Consider the following 12,348-nt stretch of genomic DNA (forward strand, 5'->3'; position numbering starts at 1 on the left):
TCGTGAACGACTAAACGGCTAACAACAGCAACAATATATGGCTCAGTTTTATGTTTACTATATGGTGTTATAGTTCAGGCACTGTTTAGTGGTATTAGACATTTTCTAAGGCCATATCATTTCAGCAGCATTATGGTAGGATTAAATGCAAACAAAAATGGCAGAGGGCTTTATCATAATACTTAAACCAACCTTGGCCGTGTACTTGTTTTTTATTGGTAGTACAATAATAAAATTATTTTACTTACTCATGTGAAGGCTTAGCATGGGACCATCCATACAGATTGTGAACATCGTAATGTCTCACTGGGGTGCCATCTGGGAGGAACTGTTGACTTTCCATACATAAAGTCTTGTGCGCTAATCCATCAATTTTTGAATTCAAAGCTAAAAGCAAATGTTATATATTAACCTAATTTGTATATTTATTATGCAATGCAACATTAAACATAATAGTACAGATTTCATGACCATAACTATTAGAAGACACTGATGATTTATATTTTAATTTTGTTGCTATGTTGTAAATAGACTGATCTAACTGAAATTCAATACATGTATTTAATTATCTGTCACTGTATATCTACTTTAAAGGGGTTGTCCCGCGCCGAAACGGGTTTTTTTTTTTTCAACCCCCCCCCCCCCCCGTTCGGCGCGAGACAACCCCGATGCAGGGGTTAAAAAAGAACACCGCACAGCGCTTACCTGAATCCCCGCGCTCCGGTGACTTCTTACTTACCGGTTGAAGATAGCCGCCGGGATCTTCTCCCTCCGTGGACCGCAGCTCTTCTGTGCGGTCCATTGCCGATTCCAGCCTCCTGATTGGCTGGAATCGGAACGTGACGGGGCGGAGCTACACGGAGCTACACGGAGCCCCATTGAGAAGATAAGAAGACCCGGACTGCGCAAGCGCGTCTAATTTGGCCATTAGACGGCGAAAATTAGACGGCAACCATGGAGACGAGGACGCCAGCAACGGAGCAGGTAAGTGAATAACTTTTGATAACTTCTGTATGGCTCATAATTAATGCACAATGTACATTACAAAGTGCATTAATATGGCCATACAGAAGTGTATACCCCCACTTGCTTTCGCAGGACAACCCCTTTAACATCCCGGGCCAAAAAAAAAAAATGTTGTCTAGTAGCTAAGAGATGGTTGCTATTTTTAATATGAGGCCTATGGTTCATCTCCTCTATCGGAAGCCTTCCTGTTTAATAAATATATAGATAATATAGACCTGGGTGATAAACTAAACCTTAACATTTAGCTTTATTTGCTTTTGTAAACCTGGTTGTCCAGGCCGTGGCACATTGGTTTACCTGAACTTTCTCTCTCCGTGCTGAAAATGTTATCCAGAATGGTGCTGTATGGATTCATAGAAGATTTATTTTCTAATTTAACATAACACTCCAGGTTGGCTGATTCTATGATGATGAATTTAAAACTGTTCTCCTTTTGCCAAACCCCATGGGCAAGCCATTTACTTCAACTTTTGATTATCTCTAGTGGTAGCATAGTATGCTAGGCCAAATAAAGACATAGTTATCTATGTTAATACACTATATAGGGAGGGCCTCCAATCCCGGCACTGTACTCTTTGGAGGAGGCCGTATTTAGCCCCTTGTCGGCAAAGTCATTTTGCCCCATGTCTAGTGGTCTGACTTTATTTTACCCCGATATTTATTCTTTCTGTACACATCGCATCAGAAAGATGGTGTTCTTCCTGCAACAGCGGATAGTTATAGTAGAAGTATATGTGCGAAGTGGACCAATTAACTAAAAGCATGAGGCCTTCACCGACAAGCACTTAAGTATAGAATAGAGATGAGCAAGCATGCTCGTCCAAGCTTGATGCTCGTTCGAGCATTAGCATACTCAAAAGTACTCGTTATTCGAGCGAGCACCACACAGTGTTCGAGAAAATTTCACCCTTTCCTCCCCACATGTTTAGTGGCTTTTTTAACCAATGAACATGCAGGGAAGACTTTGGCACCTCCTGCTATGACGTGCCGACTCTGTGCACGTCTATAGCAGTGATTGGATGGTCGGAGCAGGTAACCTAGCATCATAAAAACTAAGGTCACCTGATGCTCGCCTCACACGGAGGCTGGATTAGCTGAGGGACAGAGTTGATGTGAATCAGGGAGAGTGTTAGTGTAGGTTAGAAGGAGGATTTAGGCAGGGATCCATCTTCAAAAGAATCCAACAGTCCTTTTTAGGACTACAACTCCACTTTTGTGCATCATCAGTTTGGCTGCCTGGGACCAGTGGTGCGCACAAAGCATTCACAAGCATCCCGGCTGTATACTGCATACTTTTACTGGGTGTATACAGTGTACTGCTACTGGTGTGCAAAGACTATATAGGAACTAACAAAACTTCTCATTTTTCATTTCTTTTATTTGTTTTTGGCTGAAAGCATTTGCATAATAGGCCCAAGTGTGTGTCCTGTTGATCCACACAATATAACAAGATTGTACACATTTTACACTGTCTATTTTTTGCTAAAGTGTATGCAAAATACCCTTAGTGTGTGTCCCGTCTATCCGCACTATATAACAAGACTGTACACATTTTACACTGTCTATGTTTGGCTTAAAGAGTACGTAAAATACCCTTAGTGTGTGTCCACTCGATCCACACTATATAACAAGACTGTACACATTTTACACTGTCTATTTTTGGCTTAAAGCATACGTAAAATACCTCCTTTCAACAAGCTCTCGTGCAGAGGGCTAGGTGTTTCGAAGGTCTGGAGGTTCTTTAATGAGAGCGCGGACGACCGACGAACAGTGGTGTGCAACCTGTGCTGCATCAAGATTAGCAGGGGAGCTACCAATACCAGCCTGACCACCACCAGCATGCGCAGGCATTTGATAGCTAAGCACCCAACGAGGGGGAACGAAGGCCATTCACCGCCTGCGGGTCACACCACTGCCTCTTCACCTATGTCACATGCTGGCACTGAGATGCAATCCCCCTCCGAGGATGCAGGCACGAGCATTTCCCGCTCTGCACCCACCCTTTCACCTGCATGGTCCACCACTGCCTCCACCAATGTGTCCCAGGGCAGCGTTCAGCTGTCCATAACACAAACAAATATACAGCCACCCACCCGAGTGCACAATCGCTAAACGTGCATATCTCCAAACTGTTGAGCCTGGAGATGCTGCCATATAGGCTGGTAGAAACGGAGACTTTCCGCAACCTCATGGCGGTAGCCGTCCCTCGCTACTCGGTCCCCAGTCGCTACTATTTTTCCCACTATGCCATCCCTGCCCTACAGCAACACGTGTCACAGAATATCAACCATGCCCTCACCAATGCGGTTACTGGGAAGGTCCACTTAACCACCTACACGAGGACAAGTGCTGGCGGGCTGGGACACTACATCTCCCTGACGGCACATTGGGTTAACCTGGTGGAGGCTGGGACCGAGTCTGACCCTGAGTCCGCTCACGTGCTACCCACACCGAGGATTGCGAGTCCTACTTCGGTTATGGTTTCTCCAGCTTATTATGCCACCTCCTCCAACCCCCCTTCTCCTCCTCCTCCACCTCTCAATTACCATCGGTGAGCATGTCGCCTTCAGTCAGTAGCTCAAGGCGCTGCAGCACTGCTGTGGGGAAGTGTCAACAGGTCATGCTGAAACTCCTGAGCTTAGGTGACAAAAGGCACACTGCCCAAGAGCTGTTACAGGGTTTGACGGAGCAGACAGATCTGTGGCTTTCGCCGCTGAACCTACAACCAAGCATGGTCATGTGTGACCATGGGCGTAACCTGGTGGCAGCTCTGCAGCTTGGCAGACTGACACACGTGCAATGCTAGCCCACATGTTCAATCTGGTGGTTCAGCGCTTTCTTAAAAACTACTCCAATTTGTCTAAGCTGCTCAGCAAGGTGCGTCGCGTGTGCTGCCAGTTCGCCGACTGTTGTGCAACGGGCCCATGCACTGGAATTTAACTTTGCACATGTTGGCCAGGGTTTAAGAGCAGCATAGAACCATTGTTACATACCAGCTGCAACATGCCCATTGGAGTGGTAGTCAGCCTCCGCACTTCTTCACAGAGGAGTGGGCATGGATGTCTGACATCTGTCAGGCGTTAGGAAACTTTGAGGAGTCAAAACACATTGTGAGCGGCGATGCCACAATTATCAGTGTAAACATCCCGCTGCTTTGCCTGCTGAGAAGATCGCTGCTAAACATTAAGGTCAACACTTTGCGCATAGAACAGGAGATGGGGGATGACAAATCATCGCTTGATAGTCAGATCACCCTCATGTTTGTTTCTCAGCGCGTTTTGGAGGAGGAAGAGAAGGGGGGAAAGATTGCTGCCCACACTGCAAAGGGGACCCATGCTACTTCCTTCACATCTGTTCAGAGTTTATGGCCTGAAGAGGAGGAGAAGGAGGAGACTGAGAGTCATCCTCCTAGTGAGGACAGCGATGTGTTGCATACTGGGACACTGCAGACATGGCTGACTTCTTGTTAAGTTGCCTTTCCCGTGACCTTCGCGTTAGATGCATTCTGGCCAACATGGATTACTGGGTTGTTCACCCTTCTAGACCCATGATTTAAGGAGAACCTTTCCACTCTCATTCCGAAGAGGAAAGGAGTACGAGAGTGATGAAATACCACAAGGCCCTAGTGGAAAAGCTGATACTAAACTTCTCATCTGACAATGCTAGTGGTAGAGGACGTAGTTCAGTGGGCCAATTAGCAGGGGAGAGGAGGGGAACAGGTAGCATATCCAGTGCAGGCAGGGGAACACTCTCCAAGGCCTTTGCCAGTTTTATGGTACCCCAGTCAGTCTGTGTCACCACTCTCCAGTCTAGGCTGAGTAGGAGGGAACAGTGTAAAAAGATGGTGAGGGAGTACATAGCCGACCATACCAACGTCCTCCATGATCCCTCTGCTCCATACAACTATTGGGTTTCAAAGTTGGACACGTGGCACGAACTTGCGCTGTACGCCTTGGAGGTGCTGGCCTGCCCTGCTGCTAGCGTGTTATCAGAGAGGATGTTTAGTGCCCACCTGTCAACTGACAGCGCCGACAGGCTTACACTTTTTAAGATGAACAAAGCCAGGATTTCCCCAGATTTCTCTTCCCCACCAGTTGAAAGCAGCTTAACATTAAATTAGCTTGGTCTATCCTTCTCTAATCTTCCTCCTTCTCCTCCTCCTAAACCAGCATGTCTGCACGCTGAACAGCCAATTCTTCAGAGGGCCAAAAGGCTCTGTAAAAACTATTTTTTTCGGAGAGCTGCCTCCAGGCTCTGTCAAAAAATTTTTTCTGAGGGCCTCCTCCAGGTTTTTGCCCCCAATTTTGAAGAGGTTCACCACTAGAGTACAGCAAACATGCTGGTTCCAGCTTCATACACCCACAGAGTACACAAATGTATCCCAGCGCAGTGTCCAGCTATCTGACACCAAGACATAATGAATTATCCTGGTTTGGCCACTCTAATTTCTTCATAGTACATGCTGTCTTTCCCTAGGGCACAGGTTAAAAAGCCCCTCAGGGAGAGGAAGGACTGGGACACCTAGTAGCTTGCCAGTCAGTGGACCGCCACCTGGATCCAATTAAGCAAGTATGAGCTCTATGTTAAGAAATATTCAGGGGTTTACCTGAACTCTGGGTAAACAAATCTTTCAGGAGTTCACCTATGCTCTTGGTACACAAATGTTTCAGGGGTTTGCCTATGCTCTTGATAAACAAATCTTTCAGGGGCTCACCTATACTCTTGGTAAACAAATATCCTGCACTGTCGCTCAAAAAATCTTTCAGCTTCTCTGTCACTCAAAAAATCTTTCAGGTTCTCATCTGTAATCTTGGTTAAAAAAAATGTCTTCTTTTTAAAATGGGTTGTTTTCTTCATTAAAAATGTAGAAGTACAGGCCTCTGAGTCTCCCCTATGCTGGCGTTTGTGGCTACTGAAATGCTGCGACGAAGGTGGCATGGGATGGCACTTACAATCATACATTAATTTGTCTGCGATTTGTCAGCTATGAAGCACAATCTTAAAAGGCGCCCACACATACGGAAACTTATCCGAACCCGGTGTCCATCTTTGGCCTCTAATTTCCTTACAGTTCATGCTATCTTTTCCTGGGGCACTCTTTAACAAGCCCCTCGGAGAGAGGCAGGGGCTGGGACAGGCAGTAGCTTGCCTGTTGGTGGACCGCCACCTGAATCCCATTAAGCAAGTATAAGCAGTCGCTCAAAAAATCTTTCAGGTTTTTACCTGCACTCTTGGTAAACAAATCTTTCAAGGGTGCACCTAAACTCTTGGTAAACAAATCCTTTTAGGGGTTCACCTACACTCTTGGTAAGCAAATCTTTCAGAGTTTTCACCTGCACTCTTGGTAAACAAATCTTTCAGGGGTTCAACTACACTCTTAATAAACAAATCTTTCAAGGGTTCACCTATACTCTTGGTAAACAAATCTCTCAGGGGTTCACCTGGACTTTGAGTAAAAAAATCTTTTGTTTTAGAATGGGTTGTTGAATTGTAGAGATGTGTAGAAGTACTGGCATCTGAGTCCCCTTTATGCCCACGTTTGTGGCTAATATAACTTTGTGACAGAGGTGGCATGGGATTGGAATTATGATCATACGTTAATTTATCAGCAATTCTCATCAGCATTGTGGGCTATCGCCCACAATTTCAAAGAGGGTCGCTGCCAGGCCATGCCAACCCTCTGCAGTGTGTGTCTCCTGTTCCTCCTCATCCAATACGCACTTATAAATAGATATGAGGGTGGTGTGGCTATCAAGCGACTGTGTGGCATGAGGACAGCTGGACGCTGCGCTGGGAAAAATTTCAGTACACTGTAGACTACTGAGTAGGCGAAGGGGTGTGCCTTACCTGGTCTGGGATGGGGACAGCTGGACACTGCGCTGGGAAAAATTTCAGTACACTGTGGACTATAGAGTAGGCGATGGGGTGCGCCTTATCCTGTCTGGCATGGGGATAGCTGGACGCTGTGCTGGGAAAAATTTCAGTACGCTGTGGACGCAGGCTCAGTCCTGCGTCCTGGGGGAGATTGGACAGCAATGCTAGCATGTAACACAGGAGAAGAGGCAGTGGTGTCACCCGCAGGTGGTGATTGGCCTTCGTTCCATCTAGAGTGGTGCTTAGCTAAGATGTGCCAGTGCGTGTGCCTTGCTGATTATGGTCTGGCCCAACTAAATTGTTAGGGGGGTGACCACCAGGCTCTTGTCCACAATTTGGCTTAATAGTGCGACCTGGGAGCCTCAGATGCATCCATGCATGCTGCCCCTGCTGTTCCCTATCAATTTCTGTGGTGTTTCCATCACTTTTTTGATGTTTTCAGGTGAATCACACACCCCCCCATGCAGAGCATGGGTCACTTTGAAAAATGCTCGAGTTTCCCATTGACTCAATGGGGTTTGTTACTTGAAACGAGCTCTCGAGCATTACAAAAAGTTCGGATCGAGTAATGAGTACCCGAGCATTTTGGTGCTCGCTCATCTCTAGTATAGAATCAGTTGCTAAGCGTTGTATTCGGAACCTGGTTCAGAAATAGGGCCACACTGTGTCTGCTTTAAACATGAACAAACTGAGGCCTCTATCGGTCCAGGCATCTGATGTTGTCCATGACCTTCAACAGCCCTTGAAAATCAACACAAAGTAAGCCCCAAGTTGGTTTATCGCGCACGACATATCAGTGATTGCTGACATCTTTGAACCTGAAACCATACTGAATAATATGTGTGTAGGAACTGAAAGAGCTCCACAAAGTTAAACGTGTAAATTACTATATTTGATTGCTGACTGTGATTGCTAGAGGACTTTTAGGCCCACAGCAGTACTTTATGATGGACAAAGTGTGGTTTTATTAACAGGTTGTGTGAATTTACAAAGTATGAGGTGCTGGTCTACTGAAAATCCTCACCTGACTCATGAAATGCGACTGCACAAGCAAAAATGGACATGAATAGAGGGCCCAATTTTCTTAAAATCTGTGAATATATCAGTTTATCTTTACATGTTTCAACAGTTTTATGGCCAACCAACACCAGAAGAAAGAACAAATTACCTTCTTCAACAAGATAGGGCAACATGTCACAACTCCCGTGACTGACTATTTACAGAGCAGCGAGCTGTGAGCAATGTGAGCAAAGGGTTATGGCCATCACATTTCCCAGACTTGCCCACAAGTCATTTTTATCTGTGGGTTAATTTAAAGTAGAAAATGTACACTAAAAATTTGCATACGCATGCGTTGGTTTTGTTTGAAATAAATAAAGGCATAATAGGGCTCCGTAGAAGCCTTATTGCACCTTTGTAAAACGTCAAAGCGGTTGTACAAAGTTGTAATAAGGCAAAGTTTTGGCCTTCAATTGCTGGTGGAAAAAGTAGTTTTAACATAAGACATTAAATCCCATACCTGGCATGTAGGGAGGCCAGTTCAGAGTCCGATTTCTGCACCCATTGACAGATCCATGCACAAAGCTTGAAGGTTCATTCATATCCTAAAAATAAATGGACAGTCTAAATACAAATATACATAGAATATGAACAGAGGAAAAAAACTCTGCCCTCATACTGTTTTTACTGTTTATCTTAGGAGAGATATATGTTTATACCAGGCTCGCTTAAAATGTGCTTACTGTTGATGCGTCCTTCTTGTCTGTAAACCTGACCAAGATGAGTGGTGTGAGATGCTTCTTCACTCTGTAAGTCACTGAACTACTTGCTAGCCCACTTTACAATACAATGTAAACTTATCCCCCTCATCCATAAAGCTCTGCACAGTGCAGTACCTCCATATATCTCCTCCTTCATCCCTGTTTACCACTCTTCTTGCTTTCACTGTTCTGGTAATGAACTCAGATTAAAGGCTTATTCACACGGCATATTTGCAATGTGTATTATGCGTGCATATTTCATTCATGCAAAAAAATACGCAGCATGTTCTATTTACATGCATATTAACCCTTTCCAATCCAATTTGTATCCTGTTTTTCTAGGGGGCTTCCTCTTTTTCTGCCATTATACAACAGTGCTAACTGCTGGCTAAAGCCAGTACTGCATGAGGTAACACATTGGATAGGCTCCGTCAGCAGAGAGGCTGACAATGTACAGTAAGAGAACGCCGACGGACATCATCCAACATCGGAGCTGTACAGCCCTAAATCATAATGTCTTCAGACGTCAGACAGTGGATTAGAAAGGGTTAACCAAAAAATAGCACATATTACTTGAACTTAATTGTCTATTAAAATCAATGGGAGCATGTTTTATTTGTTTGTGCATTTGCGCACCATTTCCCCATAGAAGTCAATGGGAATGCACAAATGTGAGAGCAATACGCTAGGAGATGTGTGAAACACTGTGTAATTGCGCACGAAAAAGAACACATCTTGAACTCATTAGACTAATTAGCCATTTCAATGGCTGAGAACATCAGTGTGTATTTTTTTTGCAAGCGCACTTGTGCAAGACTGGCGCACGGAAAAAGTACAGTAAAATACTCCAATGCATGTGCAAAAAAGCAATGTTTGTGTCACAAAAACGCGTTTGTCATGTGCATGCAAATACACATGTGCTTGTGTGAAGCCAGCCTTAATCAGACTCTATTTAAACAAAAAGCTAAATCTTAAATTTTTTAACAAGATCATTCAATCTCTCAGTTCACCGTCCCAGTGATTTAGAACTAATGAGCAACCGGTGTTTAAGATGAGTGATTAGCGAACGAGCCAATGAATTTCATGCTTGCAAAAAATGAACAATAAGTGAGGGAATTGTTGTTCATCGTTGGCTGTAGTTACATAGAACAATAATTTTTTTAAATACTGTATGTAACGTCTGTGTCTCTACATCTGCTCTCTGATTTGTGAAGTGATGCGGAATATGCTGGAGCTTACTAAATAAAGATTACTACTGTTATTACCATCAAAATAATTCATATCATTGTCATTAGATATAATAGAACAGCCCCGCACAGGCGTAAGATCACAGCTTGGTAGGTCGCCTTCATAGGGATCCACCTGGGCATCTAGGGTGATGTTATGTATGTATGTAATAAGACCTTGAGCCCAGCAGTGCAGGCTGACAAATGATAATTTTGTCGACATTGAGTGGCTTCATATGCCGTTCAAGATCTTTAAGCACAACGACCAGTGAGCCGATTATCACTGGGATCCCCGATGTTGGCTTGTGCCAGAGACACTGCATTTCAACCTTCAAATCTTCATATTTGGGCATTTTTTTTGTTGCTTCTCAGTATTATTATTACAAGAAAAATGAACGTCAGACACATCTGTAAATGTAAATGTGTTTCTTTCTGAAAGTTTTAGGTTATACTGTAGATTAAGCAAAGTAGAAATATTAACAAGTCATTCAAAACTTGCTTTAACCATAAATTGTTTGACCATAATGTAAATCACTTTGATTTACTGAAATATTTTTAATAAAATCAATTCTAGCATGTCTAATTTGAAAATTATTAAGTAGAGTTGCAATACAGTAAAAATAAATGAAATGGCTGTATATTTAAACAAAAAACTCAACATATTAAAGGGATTGTCACGTTTTTATCATTGTGCTGCTTTAAATTGAAAATGATGTGTTGTATATTTTCTCAATGTATCCTTCTAGTGGTCAGAGATCCGTTATGGAACAGAACATGAAATACTCTGCATAAACATAGATAAAATGATGCCCGCCTGCAGCTGTCACTAGGTGGAGCTAAATGTATACTGTCCTATATTTCACAATATGCAGTGTCTATATCTGCAGGGAATCTGGAAATAAAAAAACTGAGCTTCAAATACCTTTAATCATGTGCAAAGAATTGATCTTTACAAAATGTTAAATCTACTTAGATTTAAAGACATAGGAGGGTCATAGACATTCAGATTATGCATTATGAAACATCGTCTTTTAAATCCAGTAAAGGCCATACTTACAATCCACAGACCATCAATTTTAATGAACTTCTCATAGAAATCTTTGACTTCCTGCTTCCACCATTCTACTGTGACATTCTTGAAAAAATCTGGAAATGCTGTGTAAGCTCTGTACAGCTAAATACAAACATTTATACAGGTATGTCACATTAATACTTCAATAGATGCCTTAATTACAATAACACATATGTCATGATTTACAAGTCTTATCTGCTGGCATCTCATATGCTTCTATTACATGAAGTCATTCCGCTGCAAAATGCAGGCAGAGCTATGTTAATTTCAGTCGGCACCTTGACTTGATTTGATTGAATTGACGATAATCTGTGTATAAAAGCAGCCTAAGGCCTCAGTCACACGGGCGCATCGGCACCTGTACACCGGCGCCGATGCGCCCGTGTGACTGACACCAGCAGACGGCCGTACCTGCAGACGGCCGTCTCTCTGCAGCGCTGGAGGAAAGAACATGTGACCGGCTTCATTGCCGGTCATGTGTTCTTTCCTCCGGCGCTGCAGAGAGACGGCTATCTTTAGGTACAGACGTCTCTTTCCTGCAGTCACACGGGCGCATCGGCGCCGGTGTACGGGTGCCGATGCGCCCGTGTGACTGAGGCCTTAGGGCACTTTCACATTAGTGGAATTTGGTCACAACATGCACCGTCAGGGCTCATAACCACCGGCGATAGATTTTTCTGCTATGCGAGAGTGAGTGAAAAATCATGATTATGAAACCAATGATTTTCAATAGTTTCATTCTCATTTGTGATGTGTTCACTTAACTCTCATAGCGCTAAGAAAAAATGTGCACTTTCGCCCATTTTTTTGGGGGGGGGGGGTGGCGGAAGCAGCATTGAATGACAGCTGAGCGCTGCCTGTTATTGGTCACAGCTCTAATCACAGGCAGCGCTCAGCCATTCATTGAATTCATTCAATTTAGTAGCTTTCAAAACTTACTTTTGGTAATCAATTTAGTGCATAACAAATTAGAGCTTCTTCATGCTTCTAAAATAACACGTGTTTAACTATAAATATGAATAACATTAATTCATAAGATGAGCCTCTTGAATTTGATTGATTTGATATTTTTATACATAATGAAAATCAGTAATATACAGTGAGACACATTTACTATTCCAAATGCATCAGAATTCTGATGTGCATGGGGGAGGGGTGGATTTCATCATTTTGTGAAGCTAGTTTTGCTGTAAGCAATGTTGCCTTTAGTTGCAACAACTTTATCAAAATGTTGCACAATGCTGACAAATTTGTTGCATTTTTAAAATGCCACTGTATTTTGAGGCAACTTGTAGTAGTATTATAGCCAATGTGACAAAATCAAAAAGCACTTTCTTTTTATTTAAAATTACATTTTGTGTTGAAAAATCACTGGAAAGTGCTGGCCACT

At 43.3% G+C, this 12,348-nt stretch overlaps 1 protein-coding gene across 2 annotated transcripts in view; it reads right to left on the reverse strand.

The window, feature by feature from the left end:
- The window catches only part of SI (sucrase-isomaltase), a 293,147-nt gene that overhangs the window by 35,943 nt on the left and 244,856 nt on the right, over window positions 1-12,348 (reverse strand). For both annotated transcript variants that reach the window (XM_066600648.1, XM_066600657.1), the window contains exons 59-61: window positions 10,944-11,060; window positions 8,420-8,504; window positions 249-387 (exon numbers count right to left, since the gene is read on the reverse strand). In XM_066600648.1, coding sequence (XP_066456745.1) covers window positions 249-387; window positions 8,420-8,504; window positions 10,944-11,060 — 341 coding nt within the window. The remainder of the gene's footprint in view (window positions 1-248; window positions 388-8,419; window positions 8,505-10,943; window positions 11,061-12,348) is intronic.

This window comes from Eleutherodactylus coqui, chromosome 1 (assembly GCF_035609145.1).
Source record: "Eleutherodactylus coqui strain aEleCoq1 chromosome 1, aEleCoq1.hap1, whole genome shotgun sequence".
Lineage (NCBI taxonomy): Eukaryota > Metazoa > Chordata > Amphibia > Anura > Eleutherodactylidae > Eleutherodactylus > Eleutherodactylus coqui.